This window comes from Thrips palmi, unplaced genomic scaffold (genome assembly GCF_012932325.1).
Source record: "Thrips palmi isolate BJ-2018 unplaced genomic scaffold, TpBJ-2018v1 HiC_scaffold_18, whole genome shotgun sequence".
Taxonomy (NCBI): Eukaryota; Metazoa; Arthropoda; class Insecta; order Thysanoptera; family Thripidae; genus Thrips; species Thrips palmi.
In genome coordinates this window covers 9,271,022-9,290,509 of record NW_023144627.1, presented here as the reverse complement: position 1 = coordinate 9,290,509, position 19,488 = coordinate 9,271,022, and the positions used below count along the sequence as shown (strand labels likewise).

The 19,488-nt window shown below is 51.4% G+C and overlaps 1 protein-coding gene across 1 annotated transcript; it reads right to left on the bottom strand.

Annotated features, from left to right (window-relative positions):
* Positions 1–29: 29 nt before the first annotated feature.
* On the bottom strand, positions 30–7,784 carry LOC117644686 (transcriptional enhancer factor TEF-1). Its single transcript, XM_034384297.1, has 10 exons — positions 7,718–7,784; positions 7,036–7,278; positions 5,674–5,801; positions 4,954–5,040; positions 4,218–4,255; positions 3,949–4,129; positions 3,791–3,853; positions 3,517–3,683; positions 3,168–3,402; positions 30–3,043 (listed from the first exon to the last, which is right to left on the bottom strand). The coding sequence occupies exons 1-10, from the start codon at positions 7,782–7,784 to the stop codon at positions 2,930–2,932; spliced, it is 1,323 nt and encodes a 440-aa protein (XP_034240188.1). The 3' UTR covers positions 30–2,929.
* Positions 7,785–19,488: the final 11,704 nt, after the last annotated feature.

The window sequence follows — 19,488 nt, the reverse complement described above, 5'->3', positions numbered from 1 at the left end:
GCGTTGTTGCCAATAATAAAGCAGCACAGTTTTACAAAGACATTCATTTTATCAAAAAGAACGAAAACAAAGCAATTGTAGCTGCTCTCTGTATAAAGAAAATGATGGCCAGTTTCAGGCCTTCATTACTATCAAACTTCCATTTTTTTAAAACCATTTTACAACTGCATATTTATTCAATAATTCAAAATATATATTATATATTTATATATATGGCAACATTTTGTTTCTGTATCCGAATTAAGCAACTTTGTACAAAATAGTGTTTAACACTTTCAGAGTGGTTCTATACAAATTGCAACTATGTCAATCAGGGTCATATAAAAAGTTCTCAATCTTATTAAATTACACTCCTTCGATGCATATACTTACACAGTGTCAGCAAGACATCACAACTAAATTTGTCTTCAAATGATGTCAGAGAAACAAGTTCTATCACAATAGATGATAAAAATTAAGGAGAAATGAATCAATGATCTTAAGAATGATTTGACGTAAGAATCAAACATAAGTTAAAATAATGTGGTCTAAAAAAAAAAAAAAAACGAAAAACACTATCACTGCATGCTAATACCTACTTTACATAATAGACCAACATTTCTCTTGATAAGTCTACACAAATAATACTTTCAGTTTAAATTACAATATTTATGTCTTTCAGGGACATTAAATTTATAGGAGAAAGATCACGACCAACGTACATATCAGACATGCAGAAATTTGTTAAGCAGTTTGGGGGCATTCACGTGGTCCACATACCAGCTTGCTAGGTTGCTAATGCAGGCTTTTGAAGCTAGCACAACAGTCATTCATCATAAATCAAATCATACAAAATCTATTTCTTTAAAGGAAAAGAATAGTTTGGAAAGAAACATTTACTAGATACTTATAATGTGTTGATTAAATTTTGTCCTTTGACTGCCAGTAATGTCTGGTGGTTAAAAAGCTAATGATTGCCTGCTGTTAAATGCCAGTTTACAAATTTAAATCAGAGGGAGAGCCAGAACAAACTTTCAAATCACAATAACTGGATATTAAACTCATAGATATGACCTGATATGGCAGTTAAGAGATATGGCCACAAGACAATTATTTATCCTTTCAACTGAATAGCACAAAAGAAAAAGGATCAGCAAAATGCTTTTTTTCCCCAACTGACGGTGCATCCAAGTGTTAAGTACAAGCAGTGATATGCTGCTATGATGATTCAAAACGCATAAGCATCCAAGCATCCACAAATAAATCACATATAGGGGGCAAAACACACTTATGAAAAAGAGTGAGAGAGATAAATCAGGAGGTAAAAGAAAACTATGATAATCATATCAAAGTTGCTATCAGGGGAAAGTATACGTCTTGAAACAAGTATATTCATGCACTCAGTTTTTCATGCTGTTTGGGATCAGTCTCTTACACAAAAACAACACATGTTTGAAGAAATTGTAATAAAAATCATTATAATGAAATTTAAAGAAAAACCACATTGGGTCTTGCGTGTGAATTCATGAAGCAAAAAACAAAGTAAGAATCAGCTTATTGTCAATTCATAACGTCTCAAGAGAAATTGAAACAAACCAAATTAACTTGTGCAGTCATCAGCCAACAAATTTAACTCTAGTAATTTGCTTTTACTTTGCTATTAAACGCAAATGCTCAAATTAGAAAGCAAAAAGTTTAGGTACAATATGAGCAGACCAATCCAATCAACACATACAATTCCAGAAAAACTTGAGTGAGAAACCTAGTGTTCCATCAAAGACATTTGTGAAAAGAAGAAGAGGGCAGGACAGGACGGCCGCACACAGCTAGAGAAAGTAGTCAAATAGCAGTTTTGCCCACTCAGCCACAAACACACACAAAATGGAACAAATTGTTATGACAGGATATTAATGTTAAGGTCTACCTTTACAATCTTCACAGAAGATAAATTGATAAATATAGAGTTTTGTTCATTACTTTCTTTCATACACAATAGTGATGCTATATAATATCTAAAAAGAAACAATCTGATACAACTAACTTATCCAAACCGCAACATTTGGAAAAAAAATTTGGCTTAGACAATAAAGTTTCTCACAGTCTATTCATGTGAAAATCTCTTAAAATATGACATTTTTAACTCACCCTGAATGCGTAGTTTTGACTAAAGGAGAGATCAAAAGATTGCAGGGTCCCTATGAGGCAGCACATGACCACTAGCAGACAAGTCATATGCAAATCTTTCCATAAAGAGAAAGTTTGGACATGTACAAAATTGACACACTCCACTGTTTCACTCATCAGTGTTTCACTGACATGAAACATTCCTGTAACCGATTCCCACTCTGTCAAAGATTCCATAAACAAAATTTATATAACATAGATATAGGCTTTAAACAAAATAAACTCCATACATAGAAAAAAAGCTGCCTTAAAGTTTGTAGGAAAGCCAATTTCCTATAACAACAAAATAAAGAAAAGTCTCTTATCAACAAAGAAGACAGAAAAAAAATCAAGTTTCATGCCAATAAAAACTAACGAGTGTGATACATGAGCTGCCTTGTGTAAAGTCGCCATACTGCCCAGCATGTCATTGCTATAATTTTAATTACCTGTTACTCATAAGTATTTACAACATGAATACACACAATATTTAATAAAAACCATTGAGGGACATAGAAACATGAAATCTTTACTGGATAAAGGGTCTTTGAAGAAAGTACAGTAAACATTCACATACAGGGCAATAGGGCGCATCTCGCTCACCATATTCTTTACATCTGCTAGATTAATAAAAAAAAAGACACAATACAATATACTCAGACCATTTCAAAGTAGGTGAAAATTAGGCACTGCTGGAGAGCAAGTAAATGAATGGTCAATGTGCATGGCATCACATGACGTTATAAAGGTCCAGTCAATTTATCATACAACACTTCTACCAAGCTGGTTAATCCTTGACAAGCCTGTAGATGTGATGTTGTGCACCATGTTCAGATGTTGAAACTTCGAAGACATATGCTATACACAATAATGTTTCTTGTGTTTCACGATTTGTAACCACCTAAGATGAAAGCAAACCAATTTTTCAGTTCTGGCATAATGACTAAGCAACATCAAAGAAGCCTCCAGAATATGGCATGCAGCAGAATGGACAGGTATCCTCTCTGATAGCAAGTATTTCTTACCTGAAGAATGGTGAAATTTTCAAGCACACTGTTCATCATGTACTTTTCAGGGAGATGTTTTAATTTATGAATGAAATTTATCATGTACTCGCACATTGGCGAGCGAGGGATACGGTAGACAAATCTTCCATTCTCAAACCTTGCGTACTCTGTTTCTAATTTCTCCACAACTTGTTTGCCAAAAGAGCACACTTTTGTCGAGCACGTTATTGTCATGTTCTCAGTGCTCTCGTACCTGTACATAAAGAAACACCAAAAATGAAAAGAGGTGCAGAAGACACAGTACATTGCTTTTAAGTGGGAAAAGGAAGAATAAATTCTTGTGGTATGGAATTTCAGATATACTTACATACTAGAAACACCATAAAATGCTTCAGATACTTCTGTTATGTTTGTATTGAGATCAGCCCAAAATTTGACAAGGAAGAAAGCATTTTGTGGACCTTTGTCATACAATTCTTTTAATCCTCCCTTCTTCTCAGGGAATTTATCATAAATTTGACGAACGTCTACTCTCTGCAAACAAAATCAAGTCAAAAATAAGTAACACAAAACCGAGGGTCAAAAGAGATTGCAGCTTCAACCTCTTTAGTAATTGAATTTGTGGAAATGACGAGTCATACCTCTAATTGTGGATCTGAATAAGTAACCGTGCCACCTATGTGTACAAACAGGTGCGTATGGACCTGCAATAGGAAATAAAGTGCATTACAATACAGATAATTCTTTGCAGATTGGTTGAGATATATGAAGATAAATTATGGGAGATTGAGGCCGTTACATTGTCTGCGTCTCGTTGTTGTTCCATGAAGGCTGAAAATTCTACAAGCCTCAGTTTGTGGGTAGCGATGGCTCTTCCCTCCCAGGCTGGTGGTGGTGCAGCTTGCAGGGCCATGTCAGGGGATGACACAGCAGCAGCTGGCTTCCCAGCGGCATATGCTGACTGACTGAACGGCTTGACACTGCAGGGAAAATAAAATAAAACAAAAGTCAGTGTCACGTAAGGCCCTATATTACCAAAGTAATGTTACTCCATGGAAAAAAACTTACTCTTGGGAAGTCCCAGGTTGAAGGCCGGGTTGCCAGAACTGAACAACAAAGACAAGGGAATGAGAACGAAATTCAGTTCATGGAGAATGTTCAAGAAAATCAACTAAACAATGGATCAGTATGATATTCAAGTTTGGTTGAACAGATTTCATCATCAGGAGTAATTGAAGACAGAATGACAAACAAATCCATCAATAATGTTAAGGCTAGATTTTAAAAAACTTGAAAGAAACATTGAAGGAACCGAAAAAGAGGTCAATTAAGGGGCTGTCACATTAATAACACTATGGAGAGAGACAGTAGGCATATTGTAATATGTAAGTGACCCATAAAAGAAATTTGCAAAATGGCCCTCTCCAAAACCACAAATACACCTTCACATAGATCTTAACAAAGATGCAATAGGTGAACAAAATATTACTTGGACATGTACAAGGTTATATCATTCTAAGGAAGATGCTAAGGAATAAATTGAAGGTAGGGAATAAGAAACAAAAAACTACATGCAGCTAACAGTTTGCAGCAATCAACAAGCAGATCTTAGAATATGCCATTTGTGAACGGTCATGTTCAAAGCATGGAAGCTTGCTATGTGACAACACTGCTTGGCAAGTTATGCCCTCATGTGGTTCCTCCTGCTGTTCACCTGATCAACTAATCAAATCCATCTTGCTGTTTCTCATACAACCAGATGAATACATTGTGAAACATCTCCAATAAATATACACATATATACCTTTGCAAGAAGCGCGCTGTGCTGTGCAGTGCTGTTTGAATCTGCATCGTCAGTGGCTAGATCACTTGAGATGCCTAGTCTCGGGGGCTGATAACAAAATGCATTCAAGCTATTTAGATATGATGATCATGGCAATAATAGCCCTAAAACCCTAAACTCCAAATTTAAGGCCTTCTCCACTTCAATTGCAGGATTCAGGATGAAGCAAACCCAATGGAAAAAATTATGGTTGGTTAAAAGAAGGTGATGTCCAGCAAAGATATTTGAGATTCAAACAAGTTTTCTATAAATCGAAAAGAGAATATAGATAGAACTTGTAGACTTGTTTTCTACTGTATTCTGGGCAATCCAGAAATATATAGGCTTGCTTCTAACAGAAGAGCAAACTTCCAAATACAGATAATGAAAGAAAGACGATATTGCATGAACTGAAGAAATGTGTACGCAAGCATGTATGCAGCATACACTGTGCTTTGATTGTAAGGTGAGTACATGCTTTTACATGCTTATCAGCACTCACACATACCAAATCAAAAAAAAAAAAAAAAAAGAAACAAACAAAAAATGGAGATGGGGAAACAAACAACTAATTGGATTGAAATGAAATAAATCTACTATGCCTACGCATGTACCACAAGAAAAGGGAACAATACTATATGAGACAAAAAAAGAAAAGAAAAAACAAAAGAAAATGAATGATACATAGGAAATACTCACTACCTTTAGCTTAGCTTGGAGCTCCCGGAGTTTACGCCGAGCGAGCACTTGGATGTGTGAGCTAACTTGCTTGCGTGTTCTTGTCTTCCCTGTTCTCAACTTGATATATCTTGCTATAAGCTCGTTCCGTCCTGAAACATTATACAAAACCGCATAAGAACCAGCACAAAAAACAGTTTCAGGGGAATGTTCAAGATACTTGCAATCAAAGTGTTAACTAGTCACAAAAATAACTCAAACGCAAAAGCCACACCAACGACAATAACCTTCTGAAATAAGAACTCCCCGATAAATTGAATTCTGTCTTCTAGCCAAGTCTAACAGTTGCAAGGAGTGAGTGATTAACCGACGCCAAAATAATGGAAATGAGTCAGAGAAACAAGCGAAATACAGAGAGGGGCTGGGGGGAGGGGGGAGGGGGTAGCGAAGTGAGCAACAACGAAAGGCAAGGCCGGGGTGAAGTACAGAAAGCGCGGGGTTTATTGCAGTCGAAGAATGCGAGCGGAAAAGAGGGAAGTGCGGTCAAAGGAGTCAGGGGAAGGGAGGGGGGAAGGGGTGAGGGGGGAGACAGTTGACAGGGATAGTGCAACCTGGGAAAAGGGTGGAAGGTAGCGCAGGGAAGGACAGGACAGGGCCGACGGCAACGCCGAGAGTAACAGAGCTTTTTGAAAATAAGTTCCCCTTCCCCCTTCCCCCCGGCGAAAGGTCTTTGACGGTACAGCACTCTATCTGCCTCTGCCGGCGGTGCTGGCTTGCTGGCTTGCCGGCGCAGGCGGGAAGTCACCCTTCCACAGCTGGGCTACGGCGGGCTGCCGGGCTACCCACCCTCCCAGCCGGCCGGGCCCGGCGGGGGTGGGCGGGGGTGGGCGGGGGTGGGCGGGGACCGAACTATGCCAAGAATGTGCAATTAGGGCAACCAAGGGAGCGCTCGCTCTACGCTCTCCGCTGGGGGCGAGGCGGCCGGAGCGGCTAGGCGGCGCAGCGCGCAGCGGACCGGGGAGAGAGAGAGAGAGAGAGAGAGAGAGAGAGAGAGAGAGAGAGAGAGAGAGAGAGAGAGAGAGAGAGAGAGAGAGACAGACCGACGAGCGCCGCTGCCTCCCCCATCCTGTGCGCGTAGCCGCGGAGCCGCGTACAGTAGACTGATTCCGAGAGTCGCTCTGTCTCTCTCGCACCTGTAGCGCATGCCCCGTGAGTGCGAGAGAGACAGAGCGACTCTCGGAATCAGTCTGCAGCACCACCACGGCGTTCATCGCGAACGGGCACATCATCAGGAGGCCTTGCTCAACACACACTCACTGCCTTCCGCTGGGAGCGGCACGCACACACGAAAAACAGAAGGGGCTGGGATTCGAACCCTCGACTTACCGTACATCTTGCCCTCGTCGGACAGGATGATCTTGCGGCGGCCGCACGGCGGGTAGATGGCCAGCGCCTCCTGGAAGGACTGCTCGATGTCGGGCGACCAGACGCCCTCCGCGTCGGCCGCCGCCAAGTCCTTGTCGTCATCGCAGTCCCCGACGTCCAGGTCCAGGCCCTTGTCGGCGTCCCCGGGCCCGGACAGCGGCGTCCACGGCGAGGCAATCGTGTTGGCCTGGGCCCGGCACCGCGCTGGGGGCCGAGCTCACCTGCCGAACCAACAACAACAAACGCCATTAGGGAAAGCTGTCTCACTCGCACCCGGCCACTCGCTTTCTAGGATCCAGCACCGCACTGCACTGCCGGACACTTTTCGAGACGCGAACCGAACGTGTGACCCCACCAATGGACTCCTCGTTCGGAGAGCAATCCATTGGTGGGGTCACACGTTCGGTTCGAGTCCTCACTGTAAAAAATGTTGCAAATTTTTGAAACCCATTGGCATGCTAAATTTTGCCACCCAATGTACAAAGACTCCAGTTGCACCCAGTGGGTTGCAGAAGGCCACTGTACCAGCCCACTTGATGAAATACATCGACCCGTTGGACAGCGAAATTTGCTATTGTGTTGTCGAAAATCCGTACATCTGAGACGAAATTCATGATTTGGGTGATTTGGGCTCTGAGCTCACCCACATGTTCAAATTTAGTATCTTGTGGGTTGAAAAAGTTGCCGTCCACGTGAGAGAATTTACACATGTGGAGATTCTCGGATGGCCCACCATGCCCACCTGTAGAAAAGTTAACATTGTGGTTAAGCTGAGTTCCTCAACTTGCCCACAAATGCAAATCATCCATCGAGGGCGCCGCTAACGGCAGACGGTCTCGAGCCGGCTGGGTCAAGTAGCCTCCGCCGAGCGTCTTCGACTAGCTAGCGTGGTGGCGCAGTGGTCAGAGGGGTTGGGTCCTGAGTGGAGATTGCAGGTTCGATGCCCATGCACCTCGTGATTTTTCTGAGGTCAGCCCGCATTTTACCTCCAACCGGGATCTATACACGTGGGCAAGTTGGGGAGCGTCTTGCGGCCAAGATGCAAAATTTATGCACCTTGGGCAGCGGGAGGGCCTACTGTTGCCCACGTGAGAAATTCACTATTTGGGTAAGAACGGTTCCCTTATACACCCATTGGGCAACAAAATTTTGGCGCCAGTGGGTTACTGAATTTCGCAACCCTTTGGGCTGTGAAATTCGTGATCGAAGGGTGGGTGCAGGGGCGTTTCACCACCCAAGTAGCAAAAATTTGCAACTTTTTTTTTACAGTGCTCGTTAGCGACTCTGGAGCTCAAAACGCGTCAAGAGTTTCAGCCGCTGGCCCACTGAGGGGCGCCATTGCCTGCCATTGGAGACCGGCAAGGCCCCTACACCGCAAACCGTCACGCTCGTCTCCGATGGCTAATGAGAGGCTGGAGGCTGTCACGTGATTTGCGGACGGCCCCGAACTGCACTGATTGGGTGTGACGTCATGGAGGTGCGCGAGTGAGTCACGGCCCTCGCGGCCCGCAGCTCGCGGCTCTCGCGGCGCTAGGAACGCCTGACTCAACCGCCCCGCCCCGCCACGGGCCGCACGCGCGGAACAATCTCGCTGCTATCCAGCTCGTTGCAGTGCAGTGCCGCGCCTTGCCTTGCTTGCCGGCCACGGGAAATCCTCTCTGGAAGGGTACTGGGTCACGCCGCGGTCACCGCCCACGCCTACACACTGTGTAGTACACACGCACACTTGACATCACCGACAACGGACCGATGGACTTCCCTCCCGACTGACCGCCCTAGAGCAACGATACAAATCGCGGTTATCGATTTTCGCGCCCTTTCGGAGACGCTATGCCCCATCCCGCTTCCGTTAGGCCTATCTTGACGCCGGCGACTCGACCCGCTCTCGCTCTTCGTTGGCGAGAGATAACAACCAGACCGCAGTGTTGTGGTTGAGATACCGGACGCACGTATATGTACAGATTCCACGTGTTTTGGGGTGGGCAGTGGGGGGGTTGAACCCGGACCACTTCGAGTGGGCGTCCGCGCGGCGAATGCAGACGCACGACCACTCCGCCACTCGCACTTCTAGCAGTGCTGCAGCAGTAGCACGCTGGCGGCGGTTCAAGTGAATGGCAGGAGAAGGGGCCGCAGACCGAGAGTCGTTCTCGTCGCTCTGTCTCTCTCGCACTCGCAGGGCGTGCCGTACAGGTGCGAGAGAGAGAGAGAGAGAGACCCTCCGAGTCAGCGCGCTGGACGGCAGGCTGGCTGGACTCGCTGACCGATCGCCGCGAGGTCCAAGGAGAACAACCCCAGCGGGAGCGGGCCGGTCCACTGTCTCTCTCGCACTCACGGGGCGTGCCGCAGGGGTGCGAGAGAGACACGGCGACCAACGGGACGCGCATAATGCACAGCACGTGCGCAAGCGCACAGCAACAGCTGACCATAGCGATCCGACTGCCAACAACAACGACTTAAAACCAGCTTTAGTTGTTGTTGGTTTTGGCGCCAAAAACACTGGCGCGCTGTAAAGGCGGCGAGTGATGGCGGTTAAGACGCGGCCGTTCGCGTGGTTTTACGCCAAAATGATCATAATAAAACGGGGCGGGGCGGGGCGTAAATTTGCCTGCAGATGAAAAGGCTGCGTTTCGAACGGCCAAGGTCAACGAGCTGCACAATGTAAAAATAGCCCGAGGCGTTTTCGGAGCGCGGCAGCGCAGCGGCGACACGCTGCAAAAAGGAAGATGCTTTTAAATCAGACACTGCGTTGCTGCTCCAGAGTCGCTAAAAAGTGTGACCCCACCAATGGATTGCTCTCGGAACGAGCAATCCATTGGGGGTCACATGTTCGTTTCGAACCTCATTCAGCGACTCTGGAGCTCAAAACGCGTCTCGAGTTTTGGCCGCCTCCACCGGTCTTCTGGCCCACTGTGCGCCGGGCGTGCGCCCCGTGCACTCAGTCGAGTCAGTGCAGTGCAATATACTCGGAGTGCGGCTGTTCCCACACCAACTCGCCACCCACGTAACCGGCGCAAAATAGGCCCCTTTACGATGCAGTAAAGTGCACGGCTTCGGGGACGTCGCTTGCGTCGCTTCGGGGCGGCAAGGGAAGCGATAATGCTTGGCCCGCGAATAACCCGAGCAGAAATCGTCTCAATAACACGCTGCACCCTGCGAGGAACCGCCGCACAGTGGGCCAGAAGACCGGTGGAGGCGGCCAAAACCCTAGCCGCGTTTGGAGCCCCAGAGTCGCAAACCAGGACTCGAATCGAACTTGTGACCCCACCAATGGGTCACACGTTCGGATCGAGTCTTGTTTAGCGACTCTGAAGCTCAAAACGCGTCTAGAGTTTCGGCCGCCTCTGTGTGCACCCCTAGTGCAGCCGAAGTGCAGCAGCTGCACTGCAAAATGCCCACACTTACACTGTGCTTGCTGTACTACTCCATTCATTAGCCTAGGCATCAACTTTATGACCAGTGTCCGTCCGTCGTCTGCGCGCCCTTGGCACTGGACGGGCGGACGGCACCGCTCTCTGTCTGTCTGTCCGTCCGTCCGTCCGACGACACACTGGCAAGGCGCCAGCGTCCAGCGTCTCCAGATCAAAGGGACCGACCCGGGCAGCTGAGCGGTGAGCCAAGGGGTTGTTCAATAATTAGGCCAGGTCTGTCATGGGGCCCTCCCTCCGTACCCGTAGGGCCGTAAGGGTCGTCGCACCCAACCTTTGTGTACAAGTTCTACCCGCAGCCAGGCAGGCAGCCAGGCAGGCAGCCAGGCAGCAAGACCCGCCGCCGTCAAAGAGTCAACTCCCGTTGATTTTGCCGAGGCGACGAACCCGTGCTCCCTGTCCCGTCTCTCTCTCTCTCTCTCTCTTTCCCTCTCTCCGCCTCTCCCTTTCTTCCTCGCACGCCTAAAATAAGAAGACGATCGGGAGGCTGCGAGCTAGAAGAAGAAGAAGAAGAAGAAGAAGAGGGAGAATGAGAAGAAGAAGGAGGAGAAGTAGTGTAGGAACAGGTTGAGTAGCGGCAGGTGTGCTCGGACGACGTGGCAACGTGGGCCGAGCTTGGCGGAGCTCACACGGCCCGGCCCCTCCACTGCCCCTACAGTGCCCCTCCCCTGGTCCAGGGAGTCCGGGGGCCCTGGATGACTGCACCGGCCGGGCCGGCTCCTGGAGGCTCGCTGGACAGGCGGCTGGGGCCGACCAACACACGCACACACGCGCACACGCACACATGCAAGATGAATCATTTCCGATCGCAACGGTGCCGGCCGCTCCTGGCTGCAGGCTGGCCGCCAAGGAGGTCCTGGAGCCTATTCCTGGAGCGTCTGCCGGCGTCTGCCCTGCAGACTGATAGACGCGTTTTGAGCTCCAGGGTCGCTAAATGGGACTCGAACCGAACGTGTTACCCCACCAATGGACTGCTCTCCGAACCCATTGGTGGGGTCACACGTTCGGTTCGAGTCCTGTTTAGCGACTCTGGAGCTAAAAACGCGCCTGGAGTTGAGGCCGCCTCCACCGGTCTTCTGGCCCACTGTGCGGCGGCGGTCGCAAATGACCGCCGAAAAACGGCGACCGGAAGCGGCGAGCTCCTCTCCTGACGGTGTAGGCGTCGTCGCGGGCGTGTGCATGGCGACGGAGTGTGTTCCCAACGAGGGCTAAGCTCCTCGGAATATGGACCGTCACGTACGGGGCCGGCACCGCCACCACACCGCCACCACCGAGGCCGGCCGGCACGACCAAACGCGACCATCAAAAACCAAAACACCGCCCATTTTTCACATTGCTTCGCATCTCAATAAACGTTTTGCCTGTTGTTGTTGTTTTTTTGGAGAGGGTGCTTTTGCTGGCGGGCGAGTCAAGTCAGTGCCGCCAAAAAGGAGGCGCCTGGTTGGCCGGGGCGACGCCAGGTGACTGATGACGAAAGTCGCTCTGTCTCTCTCGCACTCATGGGGCGGCCCCCATGGGTGCGAGGCAGACAGAGCGACGCAACTCTCGGATGAGTCTGCGGGGTCGGCTAGGGCGATGCGGCCTTCGGGCCCCTTAGGCCTTGCCTAGGCCCCTTCGGGCGGACGGCGCGGCGTGGCGGCAGAGGTCGCCGTGGAGGCGGCTTGGCTTGGCTTGGCTGGGGCTTCGTGGAACCGCGTCTCCACTAGAAACCGGCGACCCCGCTGCGTCGCACCGTCGCGCCGCGTCGCGCTTCCGAGAGCCGTCTGTCTCTCTCGCACTCATGGGGCGTCCCGTGTAGGTGCGAGAGAGACAGAGCGACGACTCTCGGAATCAGTCGGCGGCACGCCACGGCGCGGTGAAGCGTCCGCGAATGCAGGGCCTGCTCCTCGAAACCAACAGCGACGGCACCACCAGTGACTTCCCTGCTCACAGTGGGCCAGAAGACCGGTGGAGGCGGCCAAAACTCTAGACGCGTTTTGAGCTGCAGAGTCGCTAAGCAGGACTCGAACCGAACGTGTGACCCCACCAATGGATTCCTCGTTCGGAGAGCAATGCATTGGTGGGGTCACACGTTCGGTTCGAGTCCTGTTTAGCGACTCTGGAGCTCAAAACGCGTCTAGAGTTTCGGCCGCCTCCACCGGTCTTCTGGCCCACTGTGCGAGGCACCCGCGGGCACTGCACGGGTACCGGGTGCTATCACTAGTCGCAGTGGCGCCCGGTGAATGCCAGCGGACGAGGAGGAGGAGGAAGGGGAGGCGGCGCAAAAAAGGGGTCTGGCCGCGCGGAGGCTTGAGGCCTCAGCCTTCTCGCCGAGCGGCGAGGCACATAAAGCCTTTGTCCAGCCGGCGGCGTGGCCGGCAGCCTTCGCGGACCGCCACTGCGAAAGAACGAAGGAACGACCGCGCCGGAAGTGCCAAGCACCGCTCTGGAACCGAAACAGGCCTCTGGAGAGGGGGGGGGGCGTGGCGGTCATGATGCCTCACCAGTCCGACTGGCCGGGCATTTACATACAGAAGAAACGACACGGTGCGGTGCCGACCGATCAGACACTCGCCTCGCCCCCTGTAGTGAGTGGCCCTGAAAGAGAGAGAGAGAGAGAGAGAGAGAGAGAGAGAGAGAGAGAGAGAGAGAGAGAGAGAGAGAGAGAGAGAGAGAGAGAGAGAGAGAGAGAGAGGGAAGGGCGTACTCCCTGTGGAGTCCACGCTGGACTTCCCTGGAAATCTCCCCCTGCAATCTCCCAGCAAAGAGGTCGAGGAGTTTCCGTGCAGTCCCCTAGAGTAGTTCTGTACTCCTAAAAGTTCCCTGGAATACTCCTCCAGCTCTTCGACAGTCCCCTTTGAATCCCCCCCCCACCTCTCTCCCGCTCTCTTCCCTAATTTTTCCCCCACTTCACCTCTGAGTCGATCTTTTTAAAGACACAGCTTCTCGGAAAGGCATTTCCGACTCGCGAACTGACTCACTCGCTACCAGAGAGAGAGAGCGCGAGAGAGGGGAAGAGAGGCGCGAAGGGAAAAGAAAACAAGAGAATTAAATTTCAACTGCCAAAAGTAAATAAATTGGTTAGTTTTCGAAGTTGTCTCCAATTGGGCGGCCGTCAGGGCGATGTAACTGCCTCGCGCAGCACCCCATAGCATCCCTCGCGCGGCCCTCTCCGCCCCCTTCGTCATCACGGCTCGCCAAATTGGGTTTACACGGTTTACACGGTTTGCACCCTCTTTGCACCGCGCGTCTCGCGTCGCGCCTCTTTGGCTGGAGCCCTTTTGTCCGAAGCGCGGAAGTGCACTGCCAGAAAATTTAGGAAAAAGGGTGGGGAGATCGAACGACGGAGAAAAACGGAACCAACAATTCCAGTGCCACTTGAACAGCAACACTCCTCTGGGCGAAGTTCGTAAAGATGAAGTGGCCGGGGTTCGACAAGCACATCGTCGAGGGGAAATACTTTTCGTGCGCTGTGTTTTGCGAAAAAGAAAAACACGTCAGAAAAATGCCTGTAAAAAAAAAAAAAAGAGATTGCCGCCGTTTCTGGAGATGCAGCAGGCGGTGCAGCCAGCCAGCCAGGCAGCCAGGTGCACTTTTTTTTTCAATTTTCTTTCCTCCCCTTCTTTTCCGCGAGGTTAGTGGCGCTCCTCCCTGCACTTGCGTCTTTCTGCAGCAACTTCATCTCGTCCCCTCGCTCCGTCTCTCTCTCTCTCTCTCTCTCTCTCTCTCTCTCTCTCTCTCTCTCTCTCTTTCTCTCTCTCTCTCTCTCTCTCTCGCCGAGCCAGACGCCACGGCGCCCGCTCGTTAGTGCGTCATTGACACGAGCGTTAAAATAAAAATCCGCTTTTTCCATCTCTCTCTCTCTCTCTCTGCCACGTCCCTTCGCGATCCAAATGACATTCGTCACCAGAAAACCAGCAGACCCAACACAAGCAAAAATTTAAAAAAAAAAAAAAAAGAATTTCTATCTAAAACTTAAATTTTAATAAATGTTATGGAAGAACACCTTATGGCTGAAAACGATGACATCCTTATGGTCGCCAAAGCTCAAATATGCGACTCAAACCCTCTTAACAGGGTTCGTGCCTAAAAAGGTTAAAAATAATTCAAACTTCGAATTTTGAAGCAGAAAAGTACTTTTGTGGAAAAACTTGCCAGACAGCTCGGAAACCAAAAAAAACTGCAGGCGAAGAAAGTTGAAGTGAAAACGAAATGGTGTCGAACGCGTGCTGCACTGCACAAGGTGACGTCGGGGTGACGTGCACACTAGTAACGGGGCGCCGGGCGGCAGACTCACTCCGAGAGTCGTCGCTCCGTCTCTCTCGCACTCATGGGGCGTTCCATGTAGGTGCGAGAGAGACAGAGCGACGCCTCTCGGAATCAGTGTGCTGGGCCCCGCGGTGCCGCGACACACAATTGGCCACTTCAAGAGTCGTCCGCGAGCCGAACAAAGGGATCAAAGACAATGCCAGCGCGGCCAGGGCAGGCCAGCCGCTAGCAGCGTATAGCAGCAGCGTAGCAGTCGCTAGCTGGTTCAGCAAACCCAAACCACAGGCACGCGCATGGCGCGGGGCGCCGCGGCACCGCGGACAGGGACCGAGCAGCGACGTGTCTCGGATCGCCGTGTCTGGAAAGGGCGCAGAAACAAAAAAAAACGCCAACAAAACTAAAAAAAACAAAGAAACTATATTTTTTTTTTGAAAAAAGGTCTTAGGTCAAGCGTATTCAAAGCAAAACTAAAATTTTTGAAATTTCTTTTGTCTTTGAAATTATTTTTTTTTAATTTGGCTTCTGTCACACTAAGCCCTTTCCTCCCCCGCTCCCTATCCGTCATCGCCACTGCGAGTAAAACTCGAGTTTTATAAGCAATAAAATGGCCCGCTCGCTGGACAAGCGTGGGGTGCGACTTGCGAGGCACGGCCTCTCCAGATTTTCCACAAAATTTGAATTTCACCGCGTTTTCCCCGCTCTTTTTTCCCGAGAAGGGCCCCTCGCCCCGCCGCGCTGCGGTCTGGAAGGGCTTGCGCCGCTTGCGTGGGCTTGCGGCGTGTCACACACTGGACACAGTCCTGCGCCGTGTCCTGTCCTTCCTGGCAGCCTTTATTGCTTTGTGCGAGAGCGGGCTGGACTGCGTCTCCATGGCGACCGGGGGCAACCCGGGACGAGGGTGCGCGGCGACGCGCTCCTTGGAGGCGACAAGACGCAGTTCACGCGAGAAAAACTTTTTCAAGGAGACGAAAATCTCGATAGTCAGCGAGTACACGTTACACTGCAAAATGAAAATGACACTTGAAATAAGGGCGTCCTACCTCGTATGCCTATAGTAATGCACCCCGACAGTGGGCCAGAAGACCGGTGGAGGCGGACAAAACTCTGGACGCGTTTTGAGCTCCAGAGTCGCTAAATGGGACTCGAACCGAACGTGTGACCCCACCAATGGATTTCTCGTTCGGAGAGCAACCCATTGGTGGGGGCACGTTCGGTTTGAGTCCCGTTCAGCGACTCTGGAGCTCAAAACGCGTCTAGAGTTTCGGCCGCCTCACCAGTCTTCCGGCCCACTGTGCACCCTGTCATGAACAGGCTGGCATTCCCGGCATAGTTTGCCGGAAAAGCGGGAAGCGCCTTTTCCGGTGGGCCGGAAAACAAAAGCCCCCTCGCTGCCTTGATGCAGTGCACCGCGCACGCAAGGCGCGCGCTCTCTCTCTCTCTCTCGCACCGCCCAGGGACGCGAGAGAGAGAGACGGACTGCGAAAACAAAGCCTTTCATCTTTTCCATCCCCTGGCCCTGGCTGCCCTGCCCTGGCGGGGCTGCCTCGCTGCCGCTCGCTCGAGGTGAACTTGACCGCACAAGATTGGGGCGACCGGCGTCCCTGCGGTCCCTGCGCAGTAGTGCCGTCTCTCTCGCACTCGGGGGAAGTCCCGACGGGGCGTGAGAGAGACACCGCGACACTGCCATGCCAGTGTACCCCGCGGCCGGACTTCCACACCCTGCCCACAGGCTGAAGCGCCAAGCGCCCGGAGAACGAGAGAGATGGAGGGAGAGCAACCCCCAGGATGCGTTGGGGAGAGGGAGAGAGAGACAGAGAGAGAGCCACCCCCGGGATGCGTTGTCCGAAGGGAGCGAAGGGAGGGGGTGATAAAATTGATGGCGCCTGAAATGGCCCCGCCCTGGGGATGGCGACGATGGCGAGGACGCGGTGACGAGCGGGAGGACGACGAGCAGGACGAGGACGCACAGTGGGCCAGAAGACCGGTGGAGGCGGCCAAAACTCTAGACGCGTTTTGAGCTCCAGAGTCGCTAAACAGGACTAGTACCGAACGTGTGACCCCACCAATGGATTGCTCTCCGAACGAGGAATCCATTGGTGGGGTCACACGTTCGGTTCGAGTCCCATTCAGCGAGTCTGGAACTCAAAACGCGCCGCACCAGATTCAACATTGCAAAATCGTTACGCGTCCAAAATTTAGACCACTGTAAGGACACGGAAGGGCCGAACGATTCCCCTTTTGAATTCCCCACCCCACCCCACCCCACCCCGCCCCGCCCCGCCCCAGGCCAGTTCAATTACCACCGCACTGGGGCCAACGCGGGCGGGTGCGAATCGACTGCAATTAATTCCAACCGATGAGGGATGTCTTCATCGACGGCGAGGGGAGGGGGCAGCGGAGCAGAAGGACAAGAAGAAGAAGAAGAAGAAGAAGAAGAAGAAGAAGAAGAAGAAGAAGAAGAAGAAGAAGAAGAAGAAGAAGAAGAAGAAGAAGAAGAAGAAGAAGAAGAAGAAGAAGAAGAAGAAGAAGAAGAAGAAGAAGGAGGAGGAGGAGGAGGAGAAGGGCGGCAGGAGTGCAGCTACACTGCACCGGTGCACCGCCCTTGCCTGCGTGGCCTGCAGACTGATTCCGAGAGTCGTTTTCGTCGCTCCGCCTCTCTCGCACCTGAACGGCACGCCCCTCGAGTGCGAGAGAGAGAGAGAGACAGAGCGGCGAAAGCGACTCTCGGAATCAGTCTGCTGCGTTGCCTGACCACTGGAATAAATCTCAGGCACTGTAAATCATTTCACACAATGGCAGTGGTGTGGAGCCCAGCCGCGGCCAGCCCGGCCAGCGCGCAAGCAGTGAGGGCGTGTGCAGACACCGCGCCTCGCCGCGTGCAAAGCGGCTTGCAGTTTCAAATTTCAGAAGTTTTAGGCGCCGCATGCACTAGTACTGGAGCGAAAAAGATGACCCTTTGGCCTGGCCTCTCACTGGAAAACGATAAAATTTTCCTTATCAGCACCGCAAATGAATTGCTCTCCGAGCGAGGAGTCCATTGGTGGTGTCTCACGTTCGGTTCGAGTCCCATTTAGCGACTCTGGAGCTCAAAACGCGTCTAGAGTTTTAGCCGCCTCCACCACTGTGAGGCCACTGCTCGTAAAAAGAGACATTTTCACGCACACCTTCTGAGCTCAGGCCCAGCAACGCTCTGATATTTGTCAGCAAGGAGTTTGGGGAAGTCCAACTGTAACCGTGCTCCGGTCCGTGTCCTCCACACACTACCCGGTTCAACCCCCGACCGCTCCTCCCCCCCCCTCCTCTCTCTCTCTCTCTTTGTCACACCCCAGGCCGTTCACTAGCGCCGACAATGAGTGTGTCACATGGTTTAATAACCGGCGGGTCGATTCCGAACCGCGGCGTCGTGTCGTCGTGCTGTCTCTCTCGCACGCACGGCCCGCAATGGGGGCGGCCTGCGGGTGCGAGAGAGACAGAGCGACGGGGCGCCGTCCGGACTCGGCCAGCGGGCCGATGGAATGCGGGGATGGAACCATGGACGCGGGGGAGGCGGCGCCATCAATGGAGCGACAGAGACGGAGAGGGGGAGGGGGTGGGAGAGAGAGAGAGAGAGAGAGAGAGAGAGAGAGAGAGAGAGAGAGAGAGAGAGAGAGAGAGAGAGAGAGAGAGAGTGAGTGAGAGAGGAGGGGGAGGTCACGGAGGACACCCGGCACTTCAATGCGAGCGTGGCTATTGAGCTCAAAATTGCCGCAACTTCATGAAAATTAATTAACGACCATAAATCTAGTGAAACATAATGCATTTTGTTGCGGTTTTTTTTCGGCCCGTTTCTCCACAGTGTAAAGCCTTACTACTCGCTTCGCTACCCCCTGCGCGAGGTACTCCAACGCTAACGTGGTGAACAAACACGGGGGGTATCGATGGGCTGGCTCGGACAGTGGAGCCACGTGCGCGGTGGGGCACAGTGGGCCCGGAGGCGGACAAAACCCTAGACGCGTTTTGAGCTCCGGAGTCGCTAAATGGGACTCGCACCGAACGTGTGACCCCAACAATGGATTCCTCGTTCGGAGAACAATCCATAGGTGGGGTCACACGTTGGGATCGAGTCCCATTTAGCGACTCCGGAGCTCAAAACGCGTCTTGAGTTTTGGCCGCCCCCACCGGTCTTCCGGGCCACTGTGCGGGGCCTGGGCTACCCGCCCCAAAGTCAACACAGTCGTACAGTAGTACACCGACACCCCTCCCCCCCCCCTCTCACTCGATGGCCCCCAAATTTTCAAACAAACCGCCTCGACTTCGGGGGCCCCGCCCCCCCCCTTTCGCAGAGGACACGGCGATAAGAATGAAATTTTGAAAAACAGCCCGGAAACAACGAGAGAGGGACGACGACGTGGCTTTGTTGATCGAGCTGATTGGGGGTGGTGTGCAGGACGCGGCGCCACCTGACACTTTGCACCCCGGGCCCGGCAGCCACAGCCAGCCACCCGGGGGCGCCCCCGAGCGACAATTACACTAATGGTGGTAGCATGACACGCCCCGCGGACAGCGCTCGGGTTCAAATACTGGGTCCCTCTCTCTCTTTTTCCGCGGACAGCGGACTCAGGTTCAAATACTGGCGCTCGCTCTCCCTCTCTCTCTCCCTCCCTCTCTCTGCCCTTCCCCCCCCCCCTCTCTCCCTCTCGCTTTCGGATTGGCAACCTTGAGGCACATGACGAACCCCCCCTCACCTTGTCCCCCGAGGAGA

Bases quoted from the DNA above. Each gene is read 5' to 3' on its own strand.
- LOC117644686 (XM_034384297.1), bottom strand. From the start codon at position 7,784: ATGTGTAAATTCTCTCACGTGGACGGCAACTTTTTCAACCCACAAGAT. The intron at 5,802-7,035 runs GTAAGTCGAGGG...ATAATGTTTCAG, and splicing joins CGACGAGGGCAAGATGTACG to GACGGAACGAGCTTATAGCA. The intron at 3,403-3,516 runs GTAAGTATATCT...CTTTATGTACAG, and splicing joins TTTTATGGTGTTTCTAGTAT to GTACGAGAGCACTGAGAACA.